This window comes from Apteryx mantelli, chromosome Z (assembly GCF_036417845.1).
Source record: "Apteryx mantelli isolate bAptMan1 chromosome Z, bAptMan1.hap1, whole genome shotgun sequence".
Taxonomy (NCBI): domain Eukaryota; kingdom Metazoa; phylum Chordata; class Aves; order Apterygiformes; family Apterygidae; genus Apteryx; species Apteryx mantelli.
In genome coordinates, this window is record NC_090020.1 from 81,700,876 (window position 1) to 81,720,807 (window position 19,932).

Genomic DNA, 19,932 nt, shown 5'->3' on the forward strand with positions numbered 1-19,932 from the left:
CTTTTCATATTCCTGGAGAGAAATTATCATACAAATTTGTGCCTAGCTTGCATTAAGATGTAGTGGGAGGAAGCACAGATGTAATAATAGTTACTGAGAGTCACATCCTCGTTTGGTGTAAACAGGCACAATCCTATCTGGGCCAGTGGCGCTATGGAGATATGTTAGGGTAGACTTTAGCTCTCTTAATTTTAGCTGTCTAAAAGTCAAGCTTCTAATATAAAGTAAATGTCCATGCTTCTCTCTAGTCTGTGAAGAGAGATGATTAGAGTGTAATTCATCTCAAGATGACAGGTGAAACTTAACAAATCCAACTTTTGATGTCAATGCAGTTGACTTCTCCATATGAACTGGTCATCCTAGGCTCCTTTCATAGTCAGGGACAGAGACTGACACTTACAGAACATGGCTCTTCCTTTTCTAAAAAAAGTTCTGAGTATATCTGAAGTGCTTATAGCTCTCTCATGATTGTAAATAAAGCCTGTGATGACTACCTCAGCTGTAGATATACAAAATAGCATCTTGCATCAACCTCTTCCAAGGCTTTTCTGGACTAGGACCCTCCATTCTGTACCTATCAGATGACGGCCTGCTGAAGACAGAGGATATAAGCAAGTTTGTTATTCCTCAGGAACTCCAGTACATTCCAGATGCACAGGAGTACCCTCTATTGGTCCGCTCCTGGATGAAGGAAACCTCATACCATTTATCAGCTACACGGCAGAAACAGACAGCATACCTGATCTGTGTTTTCTATAGAAACATGAAGTAGTACAAGGATGTTTTATTCTCTTGTCATGTACAAAATACTTTAAACACACAATAGCAAAACTATTTTTTTACATATGAGATTAACTCCTCCTACTCCTCCTCTTCTTGTCTTTACTTCTTGCTGCTAAACTAGAAGACACTGTGATGATGCACCTGTAATCAGTACTCCCAAGCTGCCTCGAAGCCTCTAGGCCCAATACAGTGTTGCAACAACTACCTAGTGCTGGAATGCAGAAGATATGAAAAAGCTGGGGAAAACTGAGTAGAACATTTAAATAAAGGTCTTTGCTCAGTCATCAGCAGAACAAAGCAAATAAGCACCAGTGGCAGTTATGGCAGCTATAAGAGCACCACGTTCAGCACCTTCGCTGAGACTTCCTGAAGCAGAGAAAACAGGTAAGAAGGTGGCAGCTTATATGGAACATATTTGAATCTTATTTGAGCAAGAGAAGTTGTGTTTACAGTAATCCATGGTTATGTATTATTATTGTGTGTGCAGCATGTTACTATTCTTGATGCCGTATAAATGCTAGGGACTTAGAGAACAGTGTTATACCTCAGGAATCAGGTTGACTGCAGAGGAGGGCATCTGCAAGGGTTTCCTTGAGGCCTGACAGTTGTTGTTTGTTGCAGCAAGTTGAGATACAAAAACTCAGGACAGTAGCCTTGAGGCTTCCCCTGAGAATCAACTGCATTATAGTCAAAAAACTAAAGGCACTCTTGATCTCTGTACTGAAGAGGAGGGTCTGAAATGTGACCCATATGAATCACCATTGTTTGAGAAGAGCTGTACAACACAGGGAAGAAAAAAGAGATGACGTGCATAGAATGGAAAAGAGCACTCTTTCACGCTTGATAACTATGCCTTGGGGACAGGAGGTTTGGCAGGGAGAATGTACCAGCCACCTATAGCCATGCAAGATGTTCAGTGTCATGCTTTTGGCGAGTGGATCCCATCACAGTTTTTACACATCAATTTCTGTGGCAAGGATGAGGGAGTAATATCCCATTCCAGGTAATGAGCTGTTGGCTCACAGTGGGAGTCACTGAGTGGTAAATGTGTTTTGACCCACAACTGCCTTCTTCCTTTCCCTGTCGTTAGATTCTGTGCTGGTAAAATATCCTAATAGCCTTAGAGATGAGAATAACAAAGCTACAAAGTATTTGGATATAACATTTGAAGGAATGCTATCCCTACCTTGATTTCCAGACTTGCCTTCTTCTAATCAGTAGTTGCAATTTATCCCTTCAGTGAGGAAGAGCATCCACTGTGATGCAGGTATGGGTTCCCTGAGGATAGTGTTCTGGCATCACAGAATGAATGCCAGCAGCACAGGGCCTCCACGTCCTGCAACTGCTCTTGGTCATCTGTGGCAGACAGCCAAAGATCTCCAAGATGGTCCCTGACATGACTATCAAAGGAAGTATGAGTGTTACAACTGTGACTGTGCAAGGGATAATTTTTATTTCTGGCAAACAAATGGGGAATGTCACCGGGATTCCAACAGTAATATGTGACTTGCTGTTCATTTCTTCCACATAATACTCTAGAATTCATCCTTGTTTACTTCTGTGTGTCAGTGGTCCCTGTAAGGCCCATGTAGGGCTCAGATTTTCTAATGTGGGCCATGTCTCCGGTTTTGGCCTGAGTGTATAGTACAATTCAAAGCAAATGCAGCAAGAAGCTAGGAATAAAGAACATGTGATATGCCCAAACAGTATTTGGCGAAACAAGTCAAATCCACCTCTGTGAGGACAGGAAGATTTTGTAAGGCAAAATGTTTCTTGATAGAAGCATGAAAGAGTAGACAATGAGCACAAACAGCAACAGAAGTATCTGGAAAAGATACATTGGTGGGATAATTATTTTGGGATGGGATGAACAAAAGCAGCAGTTTATTCTTGTCTTACACACATGGCACAACATACAGAACCAGCACAAAAAAACTTACAAAACCTCGTACACCATGCTTCCTCTCGAATAGCTTCTATTAAGTTACAACATCATAACAAATCAGGTATTTAGTTACAACAGATTTCCAGACATGGATAGTCTCCCATACAGGGAGTTATTATTTTTGTAAGCTACTTAGACAAACATTATTTTTTTACATGTTTAATACAGTACAGTATCCTTAACAGAGTTCAAGATATTCACAATGAGAATTGAATACTCTATAAAACAGCAGAATTTCTCATCTTGGGACAGGTCTACATTCACTCCTGCCTGTCTGGTTTACAGATGTGTTACGAGTCTTCTTTACTCCACTTTCCAAGCTAAACATTGTTTTAAATTAAAAACAAAATTCTATTTACAATTTTTTCAATTTAATAAAAATTTCTTTGTTCCCTCTCCCCTTCCTACCCCCCACCCCCACAAACAACTGCCATTTAGCTGGTAGAAATATTAACCGTCAGGCTGCCATAGACACTTGAAAAAAATGTTGACAACATCTTGTTGGATGGCAAAATGAAAGATGGTCACAGCCCATGATTAATTCAAAACATCTTTTTTTTTCCTGCTGGATGTAAGAATTTGTGTCCAGTGAAGACAGATGACTCCTGTCATCTGTTTTTTAGAGATAATGTACTACTTATGGGCCAAGATATAAAACTTCCATTTTTTTAAGTACAAGCTGTCCTACTCCCTTTGGTGCAATCACTTGTGTATAAGTTCTTTCCTTACTAGTAAATGAAACAACTCTGCCCTTATGGTACTGGCTTAAACCCTTCCAATCTCTATTATATCGAACAGTACCTCCCCTTATCCATGCTCCCATTGATATTGCTGGGTTGATTCACAGGAAAGGTTTTATTCTGATTGCACTTCAAGCCCCACTGAAGCCTATGGTCGTCTTTCCTTTAACTTCATAGCTTTGGATTAGATCTACTTGAATGAGGCTGGCAAACTCTAGCCCTTAAGCAGTTAATCAGCGTTCTAAAGAAATAAGCGAAAAAGATTCTTCTCCTTTATACATACAATATGTGGGTTTTTTTACATTGAGCATTATCATAAAAAGCGTGTTAATGTTATTCTGAAAATGTATTTTTACAGAACTTTATAAACACTGTTTTATCAAACACATTCTCAAAAACTGGAGAAATTACCAACACAAAACCTGAAAGAGCTTCAGTAGAATTCTTCCAGTGCTATACTTGCATATTTCATATTCCAGTGTCCTTTACTGCAAACATAATTTGGCCATATGAGAACAGATAAAGTCAACAACAAAGCTCCAACAGTTTTCAATAAGACCTAGATCTGCTATTTAATGAGACTGACTAATTTAATATCCAGTGTCTCCCTTTTACTGGTATGCCTGTTCTGTTACCTTCATTCACACTGAGCAATCCCTTAATTCCCAGGTAGTCTCATTCACTTCGGTGGTATTACATGTGCAAAAAACACATATGCAAAAATACTGAAAACTGTTTTTGCACCTTTTAAATCTTTGTTATTTCCACAGCTAACATCTTTATAGTCTTCTTTACGTAAATTATAATTGAAAAGGACATAGGACTAATATTTGCAAACAGTTCCGTATCAGAAATCAGCATAGAAACTTTAGGAAGTAATTTGCTTTTAGTTGTGCTATAGTTCTGACAGCCTAAAAAAGCATCTGGTGTAACCAAGAGTAAATTTCACAGGCCTAAATGTTTTATTTTTAAACTTGTGTATGTTACACTTCATACTCCCCCAACCTGGCACAGTTTAAGAAAGTTAATACATACATATGTCACACTAACATGAAATCATGATGTTATTTTCCCCTATCACCACCAATTTGCAGTACAATCAGTAACAGACATTAATGCAAATGATCTAAGTGAAATGTATTTTTTCAAGTAGTTTGCCTAACATAATGTTGCATGGATTATAATGTGAGCTTGGGTTCCTATCCTGCAAAGGTTTAGGAATGCTTTAAACTTCATATGTTGGGAGTAGTGTTATTGACTGTAGTGAGATTATTCACAGTTCAGGAAGTTAAACAGCAGAATAAGATAAGAAAAGGAGGAACAACTTTCCTTTAAATATTACTAAACTGCTTAAAATATAATTGGTGAAAGACCATTGACTGTAGTGTTATGTGTGTTTCCTCATTTCAATATAAATGTTTTCTCTTGGCTAGAAATACTGAAAATATCACCCTTTTCAGAGGAAAAAATGCAAGCCATACTTAAATCCCAAATTCTAACCATATTGTGTCATGTGTAGTAACCCATAAAGGAGCCCTTTGACAAAACAACGTATGTTAACTTGCTCACTTATTTTTAGAATGTATCTACTTCAGTCACTGTAATAAAACTTCATGTTATATATATACATATTAAAAAATCCAAGTGTAAATAATTATACAGTATTTCCACACATAGAACAACTAGTTGCACATGATGTGATATGTAAAGCAAATCACTGAAAATCTTTCCAGTCTTTGGGATGATCAAAGTATAAGTAACCAAAACTTACAAATAATGATTGAATTTTCATAAGAGAAGGTTTCTGATGGAGGGGCAGAAGGAATTCTCTCCTACTTACCCTCTTTCCTAATGGTTTTTATAGAGTCAGTCCCTTCCCCCAGTAAACTTTTTTTTTTCTTAGATCCAGCAATATATATTAATGAGGTTATCTTCTGCTGTATAAGTACTAATAAGGTTTCCAGTAACTTATTCATAAAAGATAGGCTGTTCTTATTGAAGTTTAGGGCTATGTAAACTCCAGAAGAATAAGAATCTCCAATCAAATTATGTTAAAGTCTAATGAAAAATAAATTCCTTTACTTAATGTGAAAATTTAGCTACCTTCTGTTCTGATAATTCAATCCAGTCTTTACTCCAAAAAAAAGTCTTGTAGTTACAAGCCTGTAATTATACATAGCAAAGAAAGGAAACTGCTCCTTGCTTATGGAAATATATATATGTTTTTAAGTTCCAACCCCTCTCTAAGCTGCTAACCATCACACAACATATGCCATTTGGCAATTTGTCTCCTAGGATATTCACAAATTTCCTTCCAGTGCTCTCCACCTGTTCCTTCTGCTGAAGATCCCAAGGTTAACCGGCCAATGACCTCGTTCCTTGACCCCCTATCTGAATCTAAAACCAAAAATTCAATGCTGATATCATCAAGGCCCTCACAAGGAATGTCAAAGACAAACAATTCATTGAACACTGCATTGGGGGTGCATTTCTTCACATGGGTTTTCTTTTTAGAAATTCTTTTCTTGGCATGGTACAGGTTCACTTTGACATAAGGATCTGCAGTGACAAGAAAAAGAACATGCGTCAGCTATTGAATACTGTCCTTCAGAAATTCCTCAATCTAGTTAATGATAAACTTTGTAATATACCAGCATAATTGCATCACAGTGAGGAGCTATTTCAAGTTATAAAAGATGATTCATCTCTTCTAACTTTGATGGTAACATCTCAGTCAGTCCCTTTAACTCCCTTTATAGTCACCAAAAATGTAATCAATATAATCAGTGAAGTTTAGGGCATAATTCATCTGACCAAATGCAGGTGTCTACTTCAGGATGACATTAATCCTCCCTGCTAGTCCATTAACCTGAATGATTACATCATCGCTGCATATAAAGATGGTCTGAAAGTATACCAAATTCTAATAGACTATGTCAAATATGTATAGTTACATATTTATGTGTAAAAGAAATCTACTTTTCACACTTATTCTACAAGTAAGGGATAATCATTAGGGTGAATAAGACTTACGCAAAGAAAGCCTAGGAAAGGAGAGAATAGCCCTGTGCTGAGAGGATGAATGAATGGATGTTATTCATTTCTGTTGCAGTTCTACCAAAGTCAATTAGCTTGATTGAATTGTTCCCACTAATTTTTATTGAGCAAATATAACACTTTAACTTTAAACATAGGGCTATGCTTGCTGATATGAAATCTACCTGACTTTATGACTGTGCTGTACTGTTAAAGTGGGGAAGAGAAGGGAAAAGACCATATTTTTCAGCTGTGTTAATCAATTTGGAGTGTTTGTGCTTCTCAGAATTTTTTTACTGTTGCAAGATTCCTTTGCTATTATCTTCAATGATGGCTGTACTTTTTCCTTCAGAGGAATTGTGAGGCTAGAGAACACTTTAAAAATCATCTCTTTCAAGTACACTGGCACTTATTTCAGTGCAAATGTGGACCTGTTTCCAAATTCCTATGGTCCAAAGGTGCAATGCAGCCCCTCTCTACCGAAGCCGGTCAAATGAGATATTCCATGCAAACAATCAGCTAATTAATATCAGGCACAGTTGGGTATTAAAAAAAAAAGAGTGAAATTAAAACTGAATCATATTTAAAAACACTATGCCAAAATTATCCACCTGAAATGGTAAGATGATAAAAAGGGGGTTTTATTTCCTTGGACTAACAATATTTTGAAAGGAGTAAGGTATAATAGAATATATCTTCACTCTTGTACTCTATACTTGTTATAAAAAAGCTTTTAAAAGACAATATATATGTAATTAATGTGTTCATTGCATTGGAATGAATGCATGCCACAAGAACATTAAAAGTATCAAAATCAATACCTATCAATGGATACATGCTGTTGTTCATTTCTGTTTAAATGACCATTTCTGACTGTTACTTCTGGCCATATAATAGATAAAGCCAGGATGTTCCTCTTGATTCTTTTAGGTCTGTTAAGACACCTTGAAACCAATGATCAATGAAACCAGTGAAGTTTTGTTGAAGTAAAAGTGGTGAATGTAATAGTCTCAGAGTGAAAAAGCTCTCATCTTCCAAAGGAGATTCAGCTAAGGAATTGTTTAGCTGGCCACACAGCGTCCCTCAAGCATAGGACCTCCATTTCACCCTCCTTCTTGTCCAGGATTTGTGTGGGGCTGAAGGGAAAGTCACAGTGGGGATAAGGACTGTCACGAATGCAATATGTTACTGACACCCAAATATCTATTGTGTCTGGACTGGCTGATGACCAGCAAATAATGAAGAACTGTCTAAATGAACTGGGTGTCCAGGTGTAGCATGACTGCCTATGACTCTTAGAAATATTTACTCCTATTATAGGTGACAAGATTGGACTGAAGGAAGCAAAAAGAGCAAGCAGAATTTATAGCTTTACTCACAAGAGAGACTGTAGAGCAAGTGTGTGGTTTGAGTGTGTTATAGGGTCTGGGGAGCTTCTGAGACTAGGAGGGCCTTTGTTTTCAAAGCAAGATATTTTCACACCAGGGTGGACCTCAGTCAGACTTAGTTTGTTGAGATCAGCTTGCTATCATGCTGTCTTCATGAAACTGCCACTGTCTGCTATTACTTTGGGGTTGACCATTGAAAGGAGTTGAAAGAATGTGTGCTCACTTGTAGTGCAGTAAACTTTTGGGCTCCATTTATCTCCTTTCTCCTTGTGATATGAGAATAAAACTGAGATCAGAAGAGGGAATTCAGTGAAGCTCTGCCATGTAAACTACTAACTTTGTTTTATCAAATCCATGATTGGTTAGCCTTCTGGATAAACTACAGTATCACTTGCTATAAGAGGTAGGGAGGGTGTATTGTTGGCTGTAGCAATTATGATTCAGTGGTTACCAAAACTACTTTCTCCTGAGCTTCTTTCAAAAAAATCCTGAGAAGTGAAAGAATATAGTATCAGCAGCACATGTACTGCTGTCTATATAGTCCTCTGTTATGTACTGTTCTTTTCTGGTGCATTTGTTTTACTCTCAGGAAGTTAATATATTGTATTTAAAATTTTATTCTGTTATTATGTTATCTAGCTAAATATTAATGTGCACTTAAATGCAATTCTAGTATTGGCTTCAAAGGAAGTTCCACTGAACGCAAAATGGTTCAAGACCAGGAGAAGACAGTGCAAAAACTGCTCCTTCATAGTGCACCACAAGCACCATTCATGATAAAGCACAGGTATCATGTTACAGCTTGCTTCCAGCACTGGGAGAGTTCACCTTTTAACGTTGCCAAATAAATGTTACTGCTCAGTGGACCAAACTCAGGACAGTAATAATAATGCCTTCCAGTAATAATAAACTGAATTTTTGTCATAAATAAAAGCTTTTAGTATCTGCCAACAACATTCCATACTTATGGCAGATGGATTCTATTCAAAACAGTGACAAAATTCAGTGGTTTCCACTGTTAACAGATGCCATGAATTTTTACCATGTGATTGGAGATCAAATCTGTAAAATATATACCCTGGAAATTAAAGCATTGACCTAGATGTGAATAAAATGAAAAGACTGCAAATAATAGAGACACCATTCCTGCATTTCTAGGCTATTTTTAATCATTGAAATACCACATTTCAGCTGTCTCTGATCTGTTTGCTTTGCATTCTTAGGGCACGTTTATTAGTAAAACCATTACCTGATAATCCTGACACATCAGATTTAGGTAGATGCCTGGCTTTTAAAACAACCACGGTTAGTGTGTTTGTTGTAGACTGATAACAGAGAGAGATCAGTAATTCTCCACGCCCAGATGATTTCTGAGGAAGTAAAAGAAAAAAAGAAAGAAGACTCTTTATGAGCAATTATATTGGCGAAGCTCGAAACTGGAATTAAGAATAAGATTTTTAAAATGTCACATAATTGTATATCCTGAGCTGGTGTAAAAGGATATAATTTATGGAGCTATGCTGCTTTACATAGCAGATATTATTTCCCTCTACTGTAGTTACATAACTCTTCTTATGGTTTGCTAGTATACTGAGCAAAAATAAATAAATAAATAAATAAATAAATAAATTGAAAATATGGTTTAATATAGCATCATTAGTTTCAGAGATTAAAAAATAAATCCTAGATCCTGGGAAACAATCTCAGTGAAAGGAAAAGATCTTAAGCAAAACTAAATTTTGTAAAAGACACATTAAAAGTTGAATAGAGATAATTCACAAAAATCTTCAATAAAATCTTTTTAAACAGTAAGGATTCAAACTGTTACTGAAGTCTCATCCCTAACGCTCTCTAAAGGACTATAATATAAATGGAATAAAGATGAGATCAAAGACTTTCTGTATAACTATTAGATTTGAATTTGCAGAAGTAATAGACTTATTTCATAAAAAGGAAGAAGGCAGGGGAAGCAAACAGAAACAATATTTTGTATACCAGAAAACCCGATAAGATATCAACAAAATTTTGGTGACATAGTTATAGTTGTAATACAGGAGCAGTAGAATTACAAAATACCAATATTAGTTATAGATATGTTGTCTGGGAGACATTGATTTGATTTGGCAGCGTGCTTGGTCTTTGAAAACAATCATCAGATTGAAAGTCAATACACATTTCACTTCCTTGGTAGAGATTAAGAGATGTGTGTGTGATGCGTGTACATTTATGTGATTGTTGTGATTGTTGTAAAAGGTCTTTACTTTCTGAAACCAGATAAAATGATAGGAATTACTTTAGCCCAGTGAAGTCAGTATGTTTTGCCACTGACTTCAGTCAGGCTTTGGCTTCTCCCATATCTTACTATCCTTAGTAGAGCTGCAGCTTGTGTCACAATTCTTGAGAAAGAGGCAGTAACAGCACAGAAAGAAACAGTCTACTACACCAACAGTACTGTTTCTATTACGTTCCAATACCATAACTAGAGAACACCTGTATTCTTTAAGACCCTGCTACAAAATCCATGGAGTTAAAGGTTTACATTGACTTTAATAATCTTTGAGAAAGAGTGATTTCAAACAGAAAAGGGGAGGGAGGAAAGGGAAATAATACACAAATTGAGGCCTCTTGGCCTAATGTAAATGAGTCCACTCAAACCTACTGGACCAGTTGAACTGGGAAGTAGAGTTTAGGACATTAGTAATTTCTTGTAGTATGCTCACTGTAATGTTCTTTTATTACATTTATGTAATTGCTTCCTTATACCGCCATTATGAAAGCATCTACATGATTCTTATGATTAACTTGTTCCCTTTTCTTTCTAAGGTGCTGGCAGCATTACACAAGAATGATAGCTAAAACTAGCACAATACTTTTCAAGATTAAATAAAAACATGTTACCCTAACATTTCTTTTGATGATCTCTCTGTCCATTAGCATCTTTCCTTCTGACAGTTCGATTCCTGCGAGGGGAATGAGGACTTCTCCAATGACATCATCTCTGGAAAACCTGTCAAAGCTCAAGATCATAAAGTGAAGTGTTAAGTCTTGGATTTGGCTATAGGGGATCCCATAAAATGTGAAGGTCTCATCAAAAGCTGGATCTAAGGTTTTTCTCAGCACTCTGGTTTTCACCTTGTGCTTCTTCTCAGGCAGGATTGTCATTTTGATGTAGGGATCAGAAGTCATTGACTGTTCATCCATTGCTGGCAGCCCACGTGCTTCTTTGATATTCACTACAAATGCCTTTTTCTCAAAGTTGTACTCTAAGGAGAAAAAGAGAGTTCCTAGTTTGTCTTGTTTTTCTTCAGATGACAGGGATGTGGTGGATTTTAAACTATCAGGGGATACAGAATCTTTCTTTCTTTCTGCAAAGTGTTTTGGAGACAAGTTTTCAAGATCTGGAGAGCTCTGGTTCTTCGGGGTTGTTTTGGGGAAGTTGCCATTTAGATCTCTCTTCTCCAGGTCAAGATGGAGAGAATTCTTTGGCGTCACTGATTTGTTCTTTGTTTCACTTTTGTCATCTGCTCCAAACTTCTTCTTACTGTTGAGATTTTCAGGGTAAATGTCAACCCCTTTCAGAACATGGACAAACTTATATGGAGGGGTCTTATTGGATTTGGAAGATTTACGCTGGCAGCAGATCCAAGCAAAAAGGGAGACAGAGAAGACAAGGCCAAATGCACTAAAGATCCCAACCACTGTAGGAATTTCATCTGCAAATTAAATAAATAGCAACAAACACATAAGTAGCAGTGCCTTGGACTCCGTGTGATATTTAATAAAAAAATAATTTAATAAAACAAACTGATATGAGATAGTAATAGCAGCAGGGCTGGCAGACTGAAAATGCTTTGCATTATACATATTGCTCGCCACCTGCAGGCATAAACGTGCAGTCCCATACTAAGGCACACTTATGTTAGTACTTTTCCATACACAGTGTGATTGGAAGGAAAATACTATTCCTGTTCTAATAGTAATAACCATTAGTAATTGCTCGAAAATCGCTCATCCCTGTATGTGTAGTTTCTGACTTTATATGGAACAATTTTGTCTGAGTGAGTAATGCCAGCTTCGTCAGAAGGCTTCAGCTTTGAGTTTATGGAGCTTTGTTAGTTAGATAAAACAGATTCTGAAATACACATTACTTATAGATCCATCATCTACTTTTCACACTGCTTCCTAGAACACTTTGTACACTCAATTAACTCATTTTTTATGGTCCGATCCTATAATTGCCTGGAGGTATCTCTTGAAAGAACAGCGTTTAAGAGGAGGTTATAACACTCAACAGTTTCAATGGGATTTTCAATACTTCGCAGGAGGATGTCTATGAAGAAAATTTAGAATAATTATATACCAAGTGTCTTTTCCAGGTGGATGTGACATTGGGCAGACACATGTGAGTCCAAAGCTGAAAAAGCTCTTTAGTGTATCATTAATACCTACTAAGCTTTGAATCTAAGAAACTATAAATCAAAGCTATGGGAAGTTTACAGGAAGGGTCACTACTTTTTAGGAGTATATAAGAAAAACATTAGAAAATATTTTTCTTCTACATTACCATGAATCCTGTACTCGAAAGCTGCATAAAGAGACAGTGGTGCAAGTGTTACAACCTCAGCTGTCATGTGGATACGATAGTTACATAGAGAGTATCATTAGCCCTTCACAACCATGCATTGAAGGGGCAAATGAGCTCAACTAATTGGAAATCCAATTTTGCCCATAAGTAACATTACTAAGTGAGTTTAAACCTCCCACAATGTAACAATCAAAGCTAAATCCTTATTCCCTGCACCAGTGGATGACTAGTAGAATATTAATGGCATGACATTGTTTATGCATAAAGGCAATTGTGTAACAGTTCTGGTTCTCTGGCAAATAATTAGCAGATCCTTCTGGATGAGAATAATAGCACTATCCCCCTCCATGTATGACTAAAGCAGTTTCATCCAGGTAAAAGCTAGGCAAATGGACATGCTGTCACCATATCTTTGCTTTTTAGGGGGATGATTAAAAATATATGTATATATTATCAAATCAAATTAGGACATAATGTTCCAGCACATAAAGGATCAGGCCGACCTGTTAATTTCATCTAACAATAATCATGCCACTTTCCCTTTGCCTTCAGGCTGTATCATTCTACATACTTAACTGTAAGAACTCAATGAAATGATTGAAAATTATATACATAACCAAAAAGTATTTTTTTCTAAGTTAAGCACGTGGCTCTGAGTTCATGAATTCCCTGGGCTGCAGAAATTTAATTGTACATGGTAGAAACAGAGAAAACAAGAAGTAATTGAAAATTAATTGGAATACTTTAAATAGCTTTTAAGTATGATTTGCACATTTCCAATACTATTTAGTGAGGTAACATTTTGACTTTTTGTAGTAATGGAAATGATGCTATATTTTAATTCTACAGCTACTGAAAGCAGTGGTAGGATTGATTTAGTATTTACAATGTTAATTATCTTTAAATAAGTAATTAGATGAGCATGATGTCACAAATGTAGTTAGAAACATCAAGTGGGTGGGGTAGGAAAGAAGATGTAATGGTAACTCAAATGATTTCACATTTACAACTAATTATGTTACAACCTGGATTTCTTGCTGTTGTCATAAGGCAAATCAACTGGTTAGTCATTCGAGATAATGTATTAATAGGAAACACTATCTATTGATCCTGGGGTAAATTGTTACTTCAGTTACATGATGTAAATCTGGAGTCACTTCACTTAGGTCAGTGGAATGATCCTTGAATTAAAACACTGCTGAATCAAACAAAATCTTGGCTAGAGTCAATATTTGCAAAGGAGAGTACAGAAACATTTCTACTTATTGTTTTTCTGAGCAAAGCTATTTATATATATATGTATATTTTATAAATGCACATATATGACTGCTTCTGAAACTTCCTGCATCACCTACATCCAGTGGTTAGAAAAGACACAACTGAAAAGTTCATTGTTATCATTGTTATTTTCAGCGAACCCAGATTAATCAAATGCAACTGTTTAGCTAAAAAAAGTGGGATCCTGTACTTCCATATTCCTAGCAAGATCCTTGACAAGGCTACCTTTTGCTTTGACTTGCAGTTCACAAGTCTTCTCTACAATAAGAAAAAAGGAATGACAATTATTCCAAAAATGGCTTGAACAAAGATTTTCTCCGTGCCTCGGGATGTGTTTGCATCATTTAACTCTGAAGCCACATTACTTTAATGGGAGACGGAGAAAACAACCCCAAATCTCTTTGATCCACAAACGCACCCACACAGACCTTCTCATTTCTCCCAGTGCATTACAGTGGGGCAGGGGTAGGGGCTAAGGGGAGAAAGAGAGAGAGACGGGGAAGAAAGCAAATTCACCCAACTTCTGGGATCAAAGAGAACTGGGAGAAATGCGGCTCCTCCAGACACGCTGCGTGCTGGGAGGCGCTGGGGTGGCTCAGCAGGGGCTGCGTGCGGGCACTTCGCCTGGGGAGAGGCAGCAGCCCCGCGCCCGCGGGCGCTGAGTTGGGGCCGGGACGCGCTTACCGAACTGCTGGCGGCTGGCCGCGATCGGAGCCATGTTGGCGGCGTGCGCTGTCCGGGGTGCTGGAGCCGCTGCCCGGGGTGCGGGAGCCGCTGCCCGGGGTGCGGGAGCCGCTGACCGGGATGCGGGAGCCGCTGACCGGGATGCGGGAGCCGCTGCCCGGGGTGCCGAGCGCCCTGCCCGCGGTACGGGAGCCGCTGCCTGGGGTGCCGAGCGCCCTGCCCGCGGTGCCGAAAGCGCTGTCCTGCCGTCCCCCGGCTCTTCACTCGCACAGCGCCCGGACAACAGTCTTTTCCAGGGTGGTTTTTTTTTTTTTAAAAAAAAAGCAAAACAAAACCCGGAGACACGAGCGGTGGGGAAGGTGGAGGAGGAGGCTGCGAGGGGGCTGGAGGAGAGGGGGGGAGGGGAAGCTTCGGTCCTCCCCTTTGCACACTGATTTGCAACCCCCTTCCTGTTTTGGCTCTTCTGAGTAGCTCCGCTCCGAGACTGAAGACGTGGTTGAAACCCAAATTGACGCAATCCTGACGCTACAGGGCTGAAATCAGCACCTTTCCCACCTCCCATCCCCCCCTCCCCAACCACCACACCCTCCCTCTTCCCTCACATACCCCTCCCTCCCTCTTTCTGGGGATTGAACACACACTCATCGATTATTTTAACTGCCCTGCTGCAGGATGTGAGCTCCCACCCTCCATCGGACACAGACAGGGGAATGCTAATGTCTCTGATTCAAGGCACCTTGTGTAATACACGGGTGTGTCTGTTTTGCTGGGGTAGGATTTATTTATTTGTTTATTTATCTATAAGCTGGCCAGACTACAATGATGTGAAGGAGATGCCAACTCAGATGGTCCAGACACCTTGGCTCCAACTGCAAGGCACACGTTTCTCCTATGACTGACGTGATTCACTTATTGGATTTGACTCATGAAAACTCCTGACGTGTCTTCTCCCTGTCCCTCCTCCCTGCCCATTCCCCCCCCCCCAAAAAAAAACCTCTCAGTCCTCGCTTTGCAAATTGTTTTCTCTCTTCTCCTCTTGTCCTTCCTACTGGTCTGGGGAAGAGCTGAATCTGCGTAGATCCTTCTGGATCCTACCAGGTTTGCATGTCTGTCTCCTAGTCTGAACTAAGAACACGGGGGGGGGGGGGGGGGAATGGGGGGGAAGGGCAGTCAGGAGTACAGGAGAAACAGAACAAAAAAGCAGTGCTGCTTTTAACTAGAACTGCTAAAACATATAAAACCCCAAGCTAAATCCTGGAGCAACAGAGCTGCAAAAGCCAGCACCTGGCATCTGACTCCTTCTGGATTCAGAAGGAATCTTAGCAGCCAAGTTTGGAGCCCAACTGCTAATTCTTCTATGTAAATGGGAAACAGGTGTTGTTTCTCTTCTAAATAACAAAATCCAGATGCCTGCATAGTCTGGCATGACCCTGCTCCATGCATGGGCCACTTGGAAGCTGGTGTGTCCTGGTCCCCTTTAAAACATGCTCTTGCTTCACAGTGAAGCCACTAAAGCATCTTGGATTTTAGCAAAAATAAAAATGGGAAGGCCAGGGAATTATGGCAAATTAGTGTCTAAATACAGCTGCGTAAAATGTCTGGTTAGTCCTGAGGGTTGAAAACCTTTTGGCTAAAATTGATTATATTTATCTGCTTCTGTTACACCTTCAACAGCTTGACCTTGGTATGCAAATGCACAACTCTTCCATGAACAGCCATATCCATTATCCTGGTCCTGCTTGTATCCCATTCCATGTAACAGAAAAATGGAGAATAGCTTGCCACTACTGCTACTCTTACAAACACCTGGATTCCAAAGAACTCAGGTATTAGAAGCCTGCAGAAACTATTATTTGGCTCTCGTATGTGTTTTGGCAGCACAATTTGGGTTGGGATGCTTGGTTTTACATATTGGCACCAATCCAGACAAATCTGGCTCAACTTCTCTCCCCTTCTGCCAGTCCCCCCTTCCCCCAGCTCTGCAATGCATTTCCCTTTCTCCATCCAAAATCCCGCCTTGCTCGGAATGTGCATCAACGGAAAGTAATTACATTTGATTTTAGACAACCTTCCAGGTATTCAAGCCTCCAGACATGATTGAAATATACAAGATCCTTAAACAAATTTAGCGTTAAACATATTTAACTGGGGTGTCTAAACTATTGTAAGCTGTTACTGTGTCTGGACTTCAAACACAACAGACCAGGAATTAGTGTTTGTGTTATCTTGGTAGTGTATCCTGGCTGAGCTTTCTATTTAAAAGAAAAAAAAAGGACATTTTATTGGAGTGTTGTGGTGAGCCTATATATGTTGACATTTGAACCGTTGTCAGTAGGTTGTGGAGCTTTTTATTTTGTTTTGTTTTGAATAAAATCCAGGAGATTCTTTGTTGATGTATATAAAATTTATGGAGCACATGGAAATATGACAATGATTGCTTTAGGTTTTATTCCCTCTAGTTTCTCAGAAGTCCCAAGGATGCATAACATAAAAAGCTCTTGCACAATTTGCATGTCATTATATAGTGCCTAGAGAGCATTTCCTTCAGCATTCAGGCTCTTTTTTTCCTGTAACAATGCTGGTGAAACTGGAAAATATGCTTCTTTTTTTTCCTAAAATTTCTAATAGTTCAATCTAGCTGATAAATCCGTTGCACTGGGTGCTGTACAAACATACAGTAGAGTTCTTCCTTTCATCTCTGTTCTGCATGTGTGTAGCTCTTTAAAGTACTATAGAAGAGGTTTCATGATACTAGTTCCCTGTCTTTAGAAACTTGGAGCCGCAAGACCGTGTATACACATAAGCACATGAAAGCTTCAGGTATGCAAATGAATGATTTTATCTCTTTGTTGCACTGATCAGTGAAATAGCAAATAACTTTTTTTACATCACTCATGAACCTCCTGTGTTTAATTACATGACTCCACTTAATGGAACAGAGTGCACATCACAGAAAATACTGAAGGAGAGGAGGAGCATTGACATGCTGACACATCTTGAGACAGACGCACTGTTTGCTCCCTGTGTTGTGTAAGCACCATCTAGTGTACAACTTGGACCCATCAGCCTCAAAGGACTAGTATACACACATGTAGCTAGCAGAAACACAAAGGTACATATCCAGCTCTCTGCTTCTAGATTACACTTAGGACAAGTGGCCAGAGGGAAAAAAATCATCATGTGGACCCTGTGTGTTTCTTAACTAATTAAATAACTGTCTTTTAGTTCAGTCTCACCCAACTAAATGACTCTTCTTCTTCATGGTTACACATTCTTAGCATTTCCCTCTGTCCTAAGGAAGCATCCTGGATATTTCAGCAAAACTTCACACAATTTTCACAAGACTCTTGGGCAAAAACTTGGACTAAGAACTCACTGTTCAGAGAATTTTCCCTTAATGTTCCTAGCAAACCAAATAAAATCATCTCAAATACTTTCACCTTAGAGACAGAACATCAAAAGGAGCTGGTTCACCTCTTGCCTCCCCTGAGCTGAAATGGATTGATTGTCTACCAAATATATGTATAACGTAGCTGACTATCATAAGGCCTTCTGTGGTCTAAAATCCAGATTACCGATGCACATGCATGCGCAGAGCACCCTCCTGCTACTCAGGGAAAAGGGAGGGTGGTTGCTAAGCAACAGAGTCCATACACTTCCCAAAGCAGATAGGCCTCAAAGAAGTGTATGGGGCTGGAAAAGATGGTCCCCCACCTGCACGTGAACTGTCATCATTTTTTTGGATTCAAAAGCCCATCTGTGAAGAAAACTTAATCCTCCCCCTTTAAAAAAGAAAAAAGTTATTCTAAGCAAGATTTTTTTAAAAAGTCAACCAACACTTAAAAATAAAACTCGGTGATTTATATGTATGAGGTGAAGCTGGCAAAACAGCCCTTTTCCATCTCTGTGAAATGTTTCCCTGGAGCTTAAAGACGGAGTTTCACATTTTCAAAAATAGCATCTAATTTGGGGTTCTATAGTTGCCAGGTGCCAAACTACCAACATTAATTAATACTATTCAGCACCTCTGAAATTCAAGCCCTCCAGCCATGCTTGCAAAATAAAACCTTAGCAAGAGCACAGGTTTAAGGTCCCTGATTTTGGGAAGTTTAGAGCATTCACCACTTGAAAATCAAACAACTTCAGGTTATATCTACAAAGAGATTTAGGTAGTTATGCCCTGCTTAACTTCTACTTCAGGTAGCTCTGCCTCAGTTTGCAATTACTCCATGCAAAAGGGCTAGCATCCCTACATGTCTATCTCTCAGGTTTTGGCATACACCACACAACATGTAGATGTCTAATTTCAGGTGTATAACCATAAGGACAAATTCCTCTCGACCTGGTGTTTGATTGAGTTGCCCCTGAACATGCATCTAGAGTCACTGAAAACCTTTAACTTCCACACAGGACTAGTGGATAGAACAGAGGATGAACAGAAGACCAGTACACAACCAGAGTAGTATCTGAAGGTGAGGTTGAGGTGCCTGGTAGAGTGTTTGGCTAGGTAATGTGTCTCAAACAGCAGTATACAACTTTAGTTAAGCAACTGAATGAACCCCCTAGCTCACAGACTGATGTGTAGAAAACTAAATTCATATTTTTAAAACATGGAACTGCATGATGCCACAGGGATCTGCTTTAGGGTGAGCTGAATCTATCTCTTGACTCCACTGCTGTATTGACCAGATATTCATTTTCTGTAGTAGGAACTTAGACACCTGTTGCACATATAGGCATCTGAAGTTTGTCACGTTAGCTTCAAAGCTGAACTCCATTCCTAAGGCTAGGTGAGGTGTCTAAAGTTAATGTTGCAATTACTTGTCTATAAAACAGAAAAGCAAATATTTTTCTTCCCAATAGTGACGCTATGAAATCAGTGGCTTGATGAGATTGCAACAGTCAGGACTTTTCTTCTTCCCTCTCTTCATCTACTGTGTGAAATTGCAGGGTGATCTTATAGTGAAAAAAGGAAGACAAAATACATATCATTATGTACTTAGCAAAACATTATGCAAGCTGCCCCAAATTCAGAAGGGTCAGAGATATTTCTCATTCTTCAAAGAACCTTGTTATCAGTCAAGCATTCAGTGATTGCTTCCTCAATACAAACATCGAAGTTAAACTACTGAAATGGCTTCCTTCATCCTAGTTTCTAGACAACTTGCAATTAGATTTTGCAGCAAAGGCTCCAGAGCGATTTCAGTTCATGTGTACCGGCATGCACAGTCTTTCCAAAGTGTCTGAAGATCAGCTCACTGGGAGTTACAGATACATTTAAGTAATAAGATATCAAGGAGCAGACTTCAGTTTTGGAGCTAGCAGCTATTAATAATTCCTATGGCATTTCTTACCTTTTTTCTTTTAAGTTTTTTTTTTCCAGGCAATTTATCGTTTCAGGTGACGCATTTATTTTGATAATAACTAGACTCTACTGGCTTTGATGTGCTACAGTTTGTGGTTGGTAGTGTTTGTGAAGTGGTAGAATTACTG

At 38.9% G+C, this 19,932-nt stretch overlaps 1 protein-coding gene across 1 annotated transcript; it reads right to left on the minus strand.

Annotated features, from left to right (window-relative positions):
• Positions 1-5,613: 5,613 nt before the first annotated feature.
• Positions 5,614-14,473, minus strand: SYT4 (synaptotagmin 4). The gene is made up of 4 exons (XM_067316081.1): positions 14,440-14,473; positions 10,791-11,605; positions 9,142-9,262; positions 5,614-6,027 (listed from the first exon to the last, which is right to left on the minus strand). Exons 1-4 carry the CDS (start codon positions 14,471-14,473, stop codon positions 5,720-5,722), a joined length of 1,278 nt encoding a protein of 425 aa, XP_067172182.1. The 3' UTR covers positions 5,614-5,719.
• Positions 14,474-19,932: the final 5,459 nt, after the last annotated feature.

Excerpts from the sequence above, each read along its gene's own strand:
- SYT4 (XM_067316081.1), bottom strand. The coding sequence starts at position 14,473 with ATGGCTCCGATCGCGGCCAGCCGCCAGCAGTTCG. Across the intron at positions 11,606-14,439 it reads GGCCAGCCGCCAGCAGTTCG|ATGAAATTCCTACAGTGGTT; the intron begins GTAAGCGCGTCC and ends TTTAATTTGCAG. Across the intron at positions 6,028-9,141 it reads TGATGTGTCAGGATTATCAG|ATCCTTATGTCAAAGTGAAC; the intron begins GTAATGGTTTTA and ends TTGTCACTGCAG.